Source organism: Acanthamoeba castellanii, assembly GCF_000313135.1.
Source record: "Acanthamoeba castellanii str. Neff unplaced genomic scaffold scf7180000084603, whole genome shotgun sequence".
Lineage (NCBI taxonomy): Eukaryota > Discosea > Longamoebia > Acanthamoebidae > Acanthamoeba > Acanthamoeba castellanii.
The window spans coordinates 76,375-87,602 of record NW_004457654.1 but is presented as its reverse complement, the minus strand read 5'-3'; the positions used below and the strand labels follow the sequence as shown (position 1 = coordinate 87,602).

The window sequence follows — 11,228 nt, the reverse complement described above, 5'->3', positions numbered from 1 at the left end:
AATAACAGTCATTCATTTCATGCGCAATCATTCACCAGCAGCGCTCGTGTTATGTACATACAACCCATCATGATTGCTGCGTGCAGTCGCCTCCATCCGTCGCGCTAGACTCGGGCGGGAGGCATGGATTAGATGAGGCCGAAGGTGCTGCTGTCGTCGTGCTGTTGCTTCCTGGTCTCCTCGGCTGGGTCGTCTTCTTCGTCGTGGTGGTGCTTCTCGACCTCCTTGCCCTTGCCGTTGTTCTCCTGCTCGTCCTCCATGATGCTGAACTTGATGACGGTGAGCGTCTTCTGTTCGCTCTTCGGGCTCCCGTCGTCGCCTGGCGCACCAGTCGTCGAGGCGTTGGTTGCTTCCTTGGTCTTGACGGCCTCCTTCATCCTCTCCAGCCAGCCCTTCTCCATGCCCGACTCGTCGCTCTTCTTGGCCGTCACCACCGCCACCGACTCCTTCATCCGGTTGAGCCAGCTCGATCCTCCGCCATTGGTGTCGGGGCCTGCGGGGCTCTTGGCCTCGGCAGTAGCGCTCTCGGCCGGCGATCCTGTCGCTCGACCGAACCAGCTCGCCTTCTTCGCCTCGCCCGCCGCTGAAGTGGACACCGCCGGGGCGCTCGCCCCCGTTGCGCTTTCGTCCTTGGCAAGCGCTCCCTTGACCCGGCTGAGCCACCCCGACGTCATGGACTGTGTTGGCGCCGATGAGTCAGGCGTGGGCGTGGCGGCGGCGGCGCCGGCAGTCTCGTCACCGGCAGATGACGGGCTGTCGGTGGTAGCAGCTCCCGTCGCGGTCTTGAGGGTCAGCGCCTGCTTCCACTGGCCCCACAGCCCCTTGTCGCTCTTTATGGCGGTGTCCCCTTCGGCATCCGCTGTTGCTGTTGCTGTTGCTGTTCCTTCGGTGGGCTTGTCCGAGGCTTTGGCGGTGTCGAGCATGGCCTTGAGCTTGTCGAGCATCCCAATCTCGCGCTCCTCCTCGCTTTCAGCTGGCGTCTCGTCTGCGCTCTCCTTGCTCCGCTCCCTCTTCCTCCGCTCGCGCTCTTCGATCATCTGCTTCTTCTTCTCCTCGACGAAGGTCGTGAAGCCCTTCATCGCCGACTGGAACGAATACTGCTGAGACTCCTGTTGGTGGTGGTGGTGCTACGCTCGCGAACACGTTGAGATTAGCGTTCGCACCACCCAAAGGCTATACTTTATAACGTGCGCATGAGGTGAGGATTCTCACCTGCTCGTCCTCTGCGCTTGGCAGAGCCGCGGTACTCCGTCGCCCTACAAACGCCAGATCGGGCGTGAAACTGTTCCTGATCTCCTTGAGGAGCATGACCTTGGTGAAGTGGACGTATTCGCCCATGATGGGCGTGAGCCTATGAATCAACGTATGAGGAATAGAATACTAACAGTTAGGGCGTGCGTGCCAGACCGAAGCCTCCGCAGCGGAACGGTGTGAATGTACCATCCTTTCCAGTCGATATCGGACACGAAGGTAACGATGGAGGCGGCCGCGACGCCCGAAGATTGGCTCAAGGGGGAGCGGAAGGCGGAGGACGGGAAGATAGAATTCATGGGCTCGACCAGGAAGCCACAGCCATCGGTCTCCATGCGCATTACGCCGGGCTCGGGCGCCAGCTTGTCGTAATCGACACTCCTGTGTAGAGGCAATGTTGCAAAGGGAATAGAGAGTGGTGAATGAAACGAAGTTGAGCGATGAACTTCAAAAGAGGGATATGATCAAAAAAACCTGAGATAGAGAACATAGGAATCGCGCTCGTGTCTGCCCCACGACTTGAATACGACCATGTCGCGCTCGTTCTCGGCTGGTCACGACAGAGTCAGGGTTGGGCAATGCGGACACATGACACGAGACCAATGTGGTGTTGTGCTTTGGTCGTCGTACCTCGCTTGGACATGTTGACGGCTTGTGCGAGGGAGGAGAAGGAGGGGAAGAACTTCTTGATGTGCATGTGCACGATCTCGTTCTTGTCGTCGACCCTGTCCAGAAGCTGAACCTTGCTCAGCGTCCGATCCCACTTGGGCCACTTCTCGGCCTTGTTGATCATCTCGAATATGTTCTTGGCCGGGGCATCTGCGCACAGCAAAGGCCAACGAACGACGAAAGATGAGACAACAACGACGAGCCGTGTTAGGTAAGATCGGCGCGCACCAATGACGACAACGCCCTTGTAGATCTCGCGCTTGCCCCCGGGTCCTTCCACCTCCTTTTTGTAGAAGGTGACGCCCGCTTCCTCCTCGACGTAGCGCCACCCGTCGTACTCGGTACCGCGGGCCATAGCGCGCAGCCAACTGAACGCTTCCTCGGGGTGCGTGAACTGTTCCTGCGCGATGATCACGAGTCAGCACCACGAAGTGGGCAGTTGCTGTTGCACTTGGGCGAGAGAGGGCTAGTGGGCGCACAGGCATCGACTGCAGTCCAGGCCACTCGGCCACCGACTCGCCGTTCTCAGCGCCGGAAGCCTGCCCTTACGTTAGGAACGTGACATCCATACCATCAGGCAGCAGTGAAGCCATGAGGTGCGTGGTACTCAGTACCGCTTGGAGGTCTGGCCGAGTTTCCTTGTCACCGGCGCTGAAATCAGTAGTCTCTGAGGAGGAGACACTAGGGTCGGCATCGGTCCCTATGATCTTATCGGTCCACTCACCGCCGTAGGCGCTCCTGGGGGACATGGCGTCGTCGGTGTCGAGATCCACTTCGTCGACGGCGTCTTCATCCGGGTTATCTGGACCCAACACAGCGATTTCCTCTTCATCGGGCAGGTCCTTCCGCTGCTCCTCGAGCACTTCTTGCTTGTCCAGCCGATCTGCCAGGGGGGGGGTGGATTAGCTTCTCGCGCCCGACCTTGCACAAGCTGCCAGTACTAGGAGATGGAGAAGGGCCGTACTGAGGTCAACATGCACCGACCCGATGCGGGGCAAGTGAAAGGGCTTCCCGCGCGCCAAGTCTGCATGAGAGGCCGTAAGTACGCTGCACCACCCCAGTGCGATGCGCAAACACGACGGAAGAACGCACCAGAGAAGTACTTGATGGCGAGTATACGGAAGTCGCGCCCCTCCACCCTCTCCGCGAGGGGCATGAGGTGCTCTTCGATCCATCCCTGTTGCCAGTTGCACCCCCGCGTGAGCTGATGCGCTACGCCGCGATGCGGTACAGAGAGAGTGGCAGTAGTACCCAGTCTTGTAGGATCTCCTGATGGTCGAAGGCTGAGGCCACTTGGTGGTAAGGCGACGTGGACGCAATGATGCGGTACCCATCGGCTCTAAGATAGGGAAGTGAGCAGTAGCCACCGCAGAAGAACGAGACCTGGGGGAGGAGGCGATACCCACTAGCAGGTCCAAGTATGTTCCTCACGAGCTGGAGCGAGGAGCCCAGAGCTGTTTCTGCCGCTCTGAAGTAGCATACATAACAACGCGCAACAGATGAGAGCTGGGCATAGTGGAACGAACGAGTGGGGAGAGCACCTGTGTCGCTGTAGAACGAAGAACCGATTTCTCTTTTCATCCAGCCAGAGGCCGTGCACGTTGATTGACTTGGAGGGCTCGACAAATACCATGGCGAAAGGGAGGTGATCCCTCTGATCTAATACTGTGGCTGATGATGAAATGTAATCAAACTGATCCAAACTGCTCTACACCGATCACTATCACCTCTTGGCCGAAAGCTCTCTTGCGATAGAGAGTGAGTTGACACCGAGGACAGGTGAGGCAGGCCGAGTAGAGGAGGGTGGGCTCAACCGCGGAAGTTCACGGGAGAGGTCTGCAGGCACCGTCTCGCTGGAGGAAAACAAGAAAGAAAAACAACTCGAAATGATTTTGTAAATTGTTTTGTAATTTTAGAAAAAATGGTGAAAATTGTCGCACACTTCACAACGACGAAGCCTTCTTGCTCTTCTTCTTGCTGTTCTTCTTCTCCTTCTTTTTCTTTTGCTCGTCTTCGCCTTTCTTGCTCTTCTTCTTTTTGTTGTTCTTCTTTTCGTCTTCCTTCTTCGACTTGCCAGCGTCGCTCTCTTCTTGCTTCCTCTTCTTGGTCTTCTTCTTATTCTTCTTGTCCTTCTTGGGCTCCTCCGTTGTCTCTTCCTCTTCTCGCTTCCTTTTCTTCTTGTCCCTCTTCTCCACCTTTTCGTCAGTGCTGGCGACTGCTTGCCGAGGCTGTCGGCTCTCTGCTGCGACCGACACTTGCGGAGTGCTGACGTCGCCTCCTGCCCGCTTCCTCGCCATCTCAGCTGTTGGGAAGACACACAACGGGAACCGACCGTCAGCGCGATGAAAGCTTTCATCTTCACGGATCAACAGCTGATCATGCATGTATCGTACCCATCTTCATCTTGAAATAGTCCTGCAAACTCACGGCACTAGTGGTAGTAGTGACTCCGGAGACCGTGTCGGTTTCCTTGTCTTCCTCCTCTTCTCCCTTACCCTCCTCCTTCTTGTCGGCGGACTTCCTCGACTTCTTCGACTTCTTCTTGTCGCTCTCCTCCTCTTCCATTTCCTGATGTACGCCACACCAAGTGATCAGCGCATGCACAGCGTAGCGTGTTATGTTGTCGCTCACATACCTCGCTTTCGCTGCCCACCTCCTGGACCTTGACCTCCTCGGTGGTGGTGGTGGCCACCTTCTCCTCCTGCGCCGCTGCCGCCACGCCATACGGGACGCCGCCGAAAATGGCGCTCTTGTCTTCCGACGAGTAGTTGGCCAGATCCTTGGCCCTCAGCATACGAGAGTACCTGCGATGAGCGTTGAAAGTTCGTTAGCACATCTGCTTGCGACGCCAACGACTTCCCTTCGAGTGTACGTACAACACTTTTCTGGGTCTGCCAACGACGCCCTTCGGCTTCTCTGCAGGCTTCTCTTTCTCCTCTGTGCCCATTGTGATGATGTGGCGCGATTAATTTTTAGAAATTAATCGCAGAGATGAAACAAAGCCGTTGGTGATTGGTACCAGTGGTGTCGGGCTTGGTGCCATACGAAGCGTTGAGACTGGCGAGGATGGACTCGTACGCAACCGAGGTCTCGAGCCAGTTTTTGTTGTGTGTGACGGTTTCGGTTCCGATACCCTGGTTATCGATCTTCTTCTTTACCTTGATGTGCTCCGTTGTTCCATCTTCGTTCGCGCCCAAGCCCTTGCCTTCCTTCCAGCCCATTTTCTCCAACATCTGAAATCTGAGATGAAGAGAGAAATTTAGAGATTGAATTGAATTCCTCGAGATTGCCACATCTACAAAAACCACGAACCCGAAGCGGCCCTTGTCGGTGGCCCAGGCCACATTTCTGTCATCGCAAGGGCGCTGGTCCTTCCTCGGCATGCTTGTTCTTGACTGGCGGCTGCACACAACAATAACAGAGGAGTTTTACTGCGCCACATCATTTTCTTTTATTTCTGGATGCTTTCCTTGTTTCTTGGTGCCCATTACTCTTCCCATTCATTCGTGGCGAATGGGTCCAGCATTGCCAATGGCTTCGCCTTGGGCTGCTGTGCGTTGGGGTGGAGGATCTGCACTCGCTTTCGTTTCCTCCCCACGGCGCTGCAGAAAGACTGGGGTTGTGTTAGGAAATCGCCTGTGCGCCGGCCGCTACGTCCATCTTACCTTGCTCGCGTAGGGAAGAGGCGGTCGAGGCTTGTCGAACAACTTCATGGGTATGCCTGCCAACGCCAGTCTGCACAAGTTGATGAGCAATCATGCTTACAGCTGATCCAAGTGCTAGTGCTCGTGACGTACTCGAACACCAAGAAGTCAGGGAAGCCTACATGCACAGCAGTTAGCGCACAGCTCCTCTTTTGCGCACGAAGCGGGTCTCATCTCGCAACGTACCAGTGGCAACAACCGCGTCGACGTCGGCCGGTTCCTTGAACACCTCGAACGCCTTCTTCCGCGGCGGGCTCCCGGGCGGGGTACCAGGCCTCGTCTCCCTGCCCTCGCCCGTGACCGCGAGCTCGGCCAAGCCTCGCTTGCGGCCCCCGCACGCGAACTGCGGCTCGCTTCCCTCGGCCGCGGGAAGGGTGCAGCCGTCGAAGGCCGGGGCTCGCTCCGCCTCCACCTCCGCCGTGGTGCCCCTGCCCTCGCTAGCCCTCTGCCTGAGCTGCCGGAGCAGACGCTGCCACGCATCGTGCTCCTCCGCTCCTCCCGGGCTCGCCGGTCGATCGACTGAGCGGTGAGAGAAGAGAGAAGAGACACGGTGGTTAGACCGACATTAGCTCGGGCGAGAGGAGGCAGGCGCGCACTGGTGACGCTGGCCAGGGGATCGTTCGGCCTGGTGGTCGGGCTTGGGCGCGTATCGTCGAGCGGCAAGACCTCGGTCCGAAGCCAGACGTCGAACGAGCTGGACGCGTCGACGCTCGCGCACGGTACCTCCTCCTTCTCGACCTTCATCTCTCGTTCCGTTTGGTCTTCTTGAACCCGTTGATCTGTTGTATCCTCGCGTTGGTCGTTTTCTTCGGCTTCGCGTTCTTCCTTCTCGCTTTCCTCTATCAACGACGAGATCGATTCGTTCGCCTCCTCCTCTCCTTGTGGTGCCACCTCAATGTCCATTCGATCTTTATCGCTTTCCTCTTTTCGCTCTTCGTTCTCCTCGGTGGTCTTCTCTTCGATCGTGTGCTCGTTCTGCATTCCTTCGCCCGAGCTTTCTTGCTTCTCGTGTTCCTCTTCTAGTTTCTCTTCGTCTGTCTTCTTTTCCTTGTCGTTGTTGATCGTCGTGTTGGGCGTCTCTACCGTGATCTCACCGAATGCCGCCGCGATCTCCTCTTGGACCTTGTCCGCTTCTCGCACAGACCCGGCTCGGAGTTCGACGTGGTCCTCGAGCTCACCATCGAATGCGATCGGCTGCTCGACGGTTACGTAATCGGCCTCCGTACGAATCGCTTCTTCCGTATCGCCGCTGCAGTTCTCCGCTTCGATGCTTATGGTTGGCGCTGGCTGGGTCGTGCTCTCCTCCTCTTCTATGCTCCCGCAGCTCTTTCCCTGATTCGGAAGATCCTTCGATTCCTCGATCACGGGTTCGATCTCCATCCCCAGCTCGAGTTCCGCGCTCGGTTCCGACATCTCGACGGCAGGCTCGTTCTGCGTTCCTTCTACTTCGCTCTCGCTCGGCCGATCTTGATCAGCAGCCTGCGGCTCCACAGGCAGCGCTTCCTCCGCGACCTCCGTCGCCAGCGGTTGTACCGGTGCTCGCGCTTCGCAGATGAGTGGTTCCGAGGACTTCGTTTCGGGTACGAGGCACGCCGTCGGAGGCCCGGCGAGTGTATACCCGCAAGCTTCGAGGAGTACAGATGCCACCGACACCGGTTCGCTCGCCTGGAGTTCACAAGGCGCCTGGCCTTCGGTCGATACGAGGTAGGCTGTCGGTTCACTCAGTTCACGAAGCGCCGGCCCTTCTTCACTCGAGTGCATCGCCTCCGGTTCCACCGCCACGCGTTCGGAAGGCTCATCGGTAGGTTCGTCCAGGGCTCGTTCCTCGACAGACGGAAGAGGCTCTATTGGCTCCGGCAACGCGAGCTTACACGTTAGGTCTTCGGTCGGCACGAAGGATTCCGCCGCTGTCAGTTTGCTCGGACCGGCGGGCTCGAGAAGTGCTGCCGCGAGCGTCGACCATTGAACGCAAGCGTCAACCGACGACGTCGGGACCAGTACTTGCGGCTCTGCAAGCAACTCGACCTCGATACGAGCGACCAGTGCTCCGGGGTTCGAAGGACTGGCTGGCGCGGACGGCGTTGGAGGTTCGACATGGCCGAGCTCCTTCGGTTCCGCTTCGACAAACTCACCTTCTACACGAGCGACCAGTGCTCCGAGGTTCGAAGGGCTGGCCGGCGCGGAAGGCACTCGTGGTTCGACATGGCCGAGTTCCTGCGGTACCACTTCGACGACGCAAGACGCCTCGACGGAAAGGGGCTCGGGAGCGGGTTCGCTCGGCTCCGTCGGTGCAGTTAACATCTGAGCCTCGGCAGGGTTCGGCCATTCGTCCGAGGCTTCCTCGCTTCTCGTCTGCTCTTCAGGGTCGCTTGGCGTGCTCCGGTCCTCGTCGCTGTCCTCGTCGGAAGTGCTGAGCCCCTCGTCCCGTTCGCGTCCCGTGTCGAGCGCTGGATCGCAGCCGATGTAGTGCGCCGACTTCTCTTCGGCATTGTTCGACAGATCTTCACGCGGTGAGGTACGCCCTTGCGGCTCACTAGGAGCTTCCTCACTGGGAGGTTCGAGAGAGACTTCCGCTTGCTTCGCTAACTGTTTGAGCTCACTTCTTAGTCGCGAAACAGAGAAGGGCATGGCGCGAGGTACCTTGCCGCTTGGATCTGGGACCGTGTCGATCGTTCGAGTGTGAGCTGTCGCTTCTACACCGAGTTCGTTCTCGAGGCACAGACTCGGGGTGGGACGAGCGTCTACAATCGGGCGCGTTGGCGACGAGAAGATGAGGCCCGAGGGGTTTGAGCCGCCGAGAGATACTGCCGCAGGGCGAGGTGGCAGACAGAACGAAGGTCTTGAAGCCAGCGGCCTCGACGGGATGAAGGACGGCGCGGCGAAGAACCGTGAAAGAACAGGCCTATCTCCGTTGGTGCTCGTACCGACCGTAGGCGTTGGAAAGACCGCAGAGGTTGCCGGCTCAGCAGCAGCTACGTCTCTACGCATGCCTGCTGCAGCCGATCCGCTGGTTGACGACGGGTTGCTGCCGAACGAAGGAAAGAAGCGGAAAGGAAAGCGGGGCGGGCTGCGGCTACGCGCCTGCTCTGGCGGGGCGGCCTGTGGCTCTACACGGTTAGCCTCTACACGACCGAGACGCGAAGTTCTACTTCCGAAAAAGAGTGTACGTACCCCGTCCACTGCTGGATCGATTTCGCTAGTGCGCGACATGAATGGCTTCACAGGTGAAGGTCTATCGTTCTGCATCGCCTTGCGTCCGTGTCTCCTACTTGTGTGCTTGCTGTCTGGCAAAAGGGTCGTAAAAGAAATGCCCACAGACACAGGCAGGCAAAACCAAGCCGCATTTCTTTTGCGGCACTTTTGCCAGACAAGCCACGTCTCCTGCTTCGATCTTCCTCTACTCGACACAATGCGGCTCAAGTTTCTGAGCAGAGGTACGCGCCTCGCTCCAGAGAAGAGTAGCCAGGGCTCTGGTTAAGCGTAACAAACCAGCTTCTTGCCTCACCTTCGCGTTCTATCTATGCAGACTTCTTTGCGCTCAAGTCGAACGAGCATGCGTGCAGCTTGGCCCTGATAGCCGCTCTACCGGTACCCCGTGTAGATGCGGACCAGGACACCACATGGTATGCGCGACGAACCTTGGTAATGCTATGCCGTGTTGTTATTTCCAACCGTCTTTTATGTGTAGGGACTACTTGCGCTACGCCACGTTCCCGCTTCAGCTTCTTGGGAAGCTCGGGACGCAGCTCGAGTGGGAGGTGGAGAGCTGTCTTGAGACCTCTACTTCGGAGTTTCCTCAGGACCTCTCGAGCTTCTTCTCTCCCGTTCCGGTCAATCGCAATGAACACAAGCTTGGTGATGAAAAGCTGCTGTTGGATTCACGTCCTGTCGGCCGCACGCGACACGTCGATATCGAGTGCGTCGAACTTCCCTTCTCGACCGTTTCACCGATCTGCTACTTCGACCCGAGACTCGCTAGGTCCCTACTACATAGCTTCACTTCCGGACAGCCAGAGAAAGAGCTTCTGGCATTCAAGAGCATTTATCCGGATGAGTACGTACTCGGAGTTCTCGCTCCTTGGCCACTCTGACCTTCTCCAAAGAGTTCTACACTATTTGGAGCCGCAGACTGGGACTTCGGCAGACGTGGCAACCGTCGATTCCGGACCTCTTCGGGAGAGCTTCTCGTGTCGCGCCTCAAGCGGGCCGGAGCTTCTAGAACCGAGCCACCTGGCCTTCGGCCTTGCCGAGCAAAGCTCTTTTCTGGAGAGCGTGTCGTTCGCGTGTGGCAGCGAATATGTGGATATGGCCCTCGATATGACGCTTCCAGACCTACTGGGTACTTACCTTGCGCCTTTCAGCACCTGCAATGGCTAAGATATCTCGCGAACAGGGCTTTGCGTGTGCAAGAATGAGCCGCCTCGACCGTACGAAGACCTTCCTGCGAAGGACCCGCCGGTGTCCTTCGAGACTGCGGAGGATGAAGTTACTGAAACAAAAGGTGGAGGTACATGGCGCATCTCAGGCTGCGAAGTAGAGCCTCAACTCGAGTTAACCTAGACTCTGTTACCAGTGCCGCTGCTATATCTGGAAGCCCCTGCCATTCTTCTAGCACCGAAGCACGCACGATACACCGGCGCTCAGCCCTGCGTGCAACTGCACCCGCCACCCGAAAAGCTCGCTCCGGAGTTGCCTCTGGGCCTTTCGAGCGAGCAAGAGATGATCGTCCTGGCCGAGAAGTTCTGGAGCGGGCAAATACGCTTTCTCAACGATGCGGTCAGCAGCTTACCAGTCCCGCGGATAAACGATGTGAAGGTGCGCACTCTCGTACTGGTTCGTTCGGTTCTCTCTTAGCGTACGTATGACTGACCTGTGCGCTGCAGGCCGCATACGGAAGCTATCTTGATGCCTTCCTACGGGTCGTTAGTAGCTCTAAGCCCGTTGAAACACTCGAGCTTCGGCTTCCGCCCTTGTGGAATGAAACGCCTCGCGGATTGTCGAGCTCGCTTATGCAGCCGCCAGCGGTGCATACTCTCCACAATATCACGCTCAACTCTCGACCGTGGGAAGAGTTTTCGCTTGAGATAGCATCAGGTGCGCCAATGTGTCTCGCCACACCTCTTCGTGTCTTCTCACATTGATCAATACGTCAGTGAGGCAAGAGGAAGAGCCGGAGCCCATTACGAACCTCATCTTTTTGGATGACGAGGTCTTCTCCAACTTCGGAGAGGTAATCGACACCACTGATGCGTCATGAGAGAATTGACAATTCCGCTAATGATCGTGGCAGGAGCTGGTCTTCATTCGGCAGGCAAAGAAAGACTGCACTTTCGATGATCGAGCGGATAGCACAGGTTCGCGCTTTCTCGAGATCGTTCTCCATACACTTCACCCATTGTAATCTATCTCCCTTCCCCAGGTCTCCTCTATAGATACTTGTCGATGTTAGAATCGTTACCTCCTCCGAGCGAGTTCGCGGCCATTGTAGAGGAGCTAGCGGATCAGCCAGCAGAGCAGCCGTGCCTCTACCAATGCGTCAAGGAAGTAAGATGCCCACCAGCCCATACTTACAACCTCTGTACTGATCACGTTTATTTCAGGACG

General features: G+C 57.4%; 5 protein-coding genes across 5 annotated transcripts; 2 read left to right on the top strand and 3 right to left on the bottom strand.

Annotated features, from left to right (window-relative positions):
• Positions 1-128: 128 nt before the first annotated feature.
• On the bottom strand, positions 129-3,553 carry ACA1_068040 (START domain containing protein; the record flags this gene model as incomplete). The annotated part of the gene is made up of 12 exons (XM_004352696.1): positions 129-1,109; positions 1,213-1,351; positions 1,441-1,632; positions 1,726-1,801; positions 1,882-2,070; positions 2,149-2,320; positions 2,400-2,459; positions 2,535-2,803; positions 2,885-2,944; positions 3,013-3,097; positions 3,172-3,388; positions 3,486-3,553. 12 exons carry the CDS (start codon positions 3,551-3,553, stop codon positions 129-131), a joined length of 2,508 nt encoding a protein of 835 aa, XP_004352748.1.
• A 310-nt stretch (positions 3,554-3,863) lies between these two features.
• ACA1_068030 (Gpatch domain containing protein) lies at positions 3,864-5,303 on the bottom strand (the record flags this gene model as incomplete). Its single annotated transcript, XM_004352695.1, has 6 exons — positions 3,864-4,222; positions 4,314-4,488; positions 4,556-4,724; positions 4,797-4,857; positions 4,940-5,160; positions 5,233-5,303. The coding sequence occupies 6 exons, from the start codon at positions 5,301-5,303 to the stop codon at positions 3,864-3,866; spliced, it is 1,056 nt and encodes a 351-aa protein (XP_004352747.1).
• A 104-nt stretch (positions 5,304-5,407) lies between these two features.
• On the bottom strand, positions 5,408-7,037 carry ACA1_068020 (uncharacterized protein; the record flags this gene model as incomplete). The annotated part of the gene is made up of 4 exons (XM_004352694.1): positions 5,408-5,533; positions 5,586-5,641; positions 5,811-6,143; positions 6,221-7,037. The coding sequence occupies 4 exons, from the start codon at positions 7,035-7,037 to the stop codon at positions 5,408-5,410; spliced, it is 1,332 nt and encodes a 443-aa protein (XP_004352746.1).
• A 681-nt stretch (positions 7,038-7,718) lies between these two features.
• ACA1_068010 (uncharacterized protein) lies at positions 7,719-8,091 on the top strand (the record flags this gene model as incomplete). The annotated part of the gene is made up of 2 exons (XM_004352693.1): positions 7,719-7,908; positions 7,988-8,091. 2 exons carry the CDS (start codon positions 7,719-7,721, stop codon positions 8,089-8,091), a joined length of 294 nt encoding a protein of 97 aa, XP_004352745.1.
• Positions 8,092-10,343: 2,252 nt separating this feature from the next.
• ACA1_068000 (uncharacterized protein) lies at positions 10,344-10,881 on the top strand (the record flags this gene model as incomplete). Its single annotated transcript, XM_004352692.1, has 3 exons — positions 10,344-10,439; positions 10,508-10,718; positions 10,778-10,881. 3 exons carry the CDS (start codon positions 10,344-10,346, stop codon positions 10,879-10,881), a joined length of 411 nt encoding a protein of 136 aa, XP_004352744.1.
• Between the last annotated feature and the right edge of the window lie 347 nt (positions 10,882-11,228).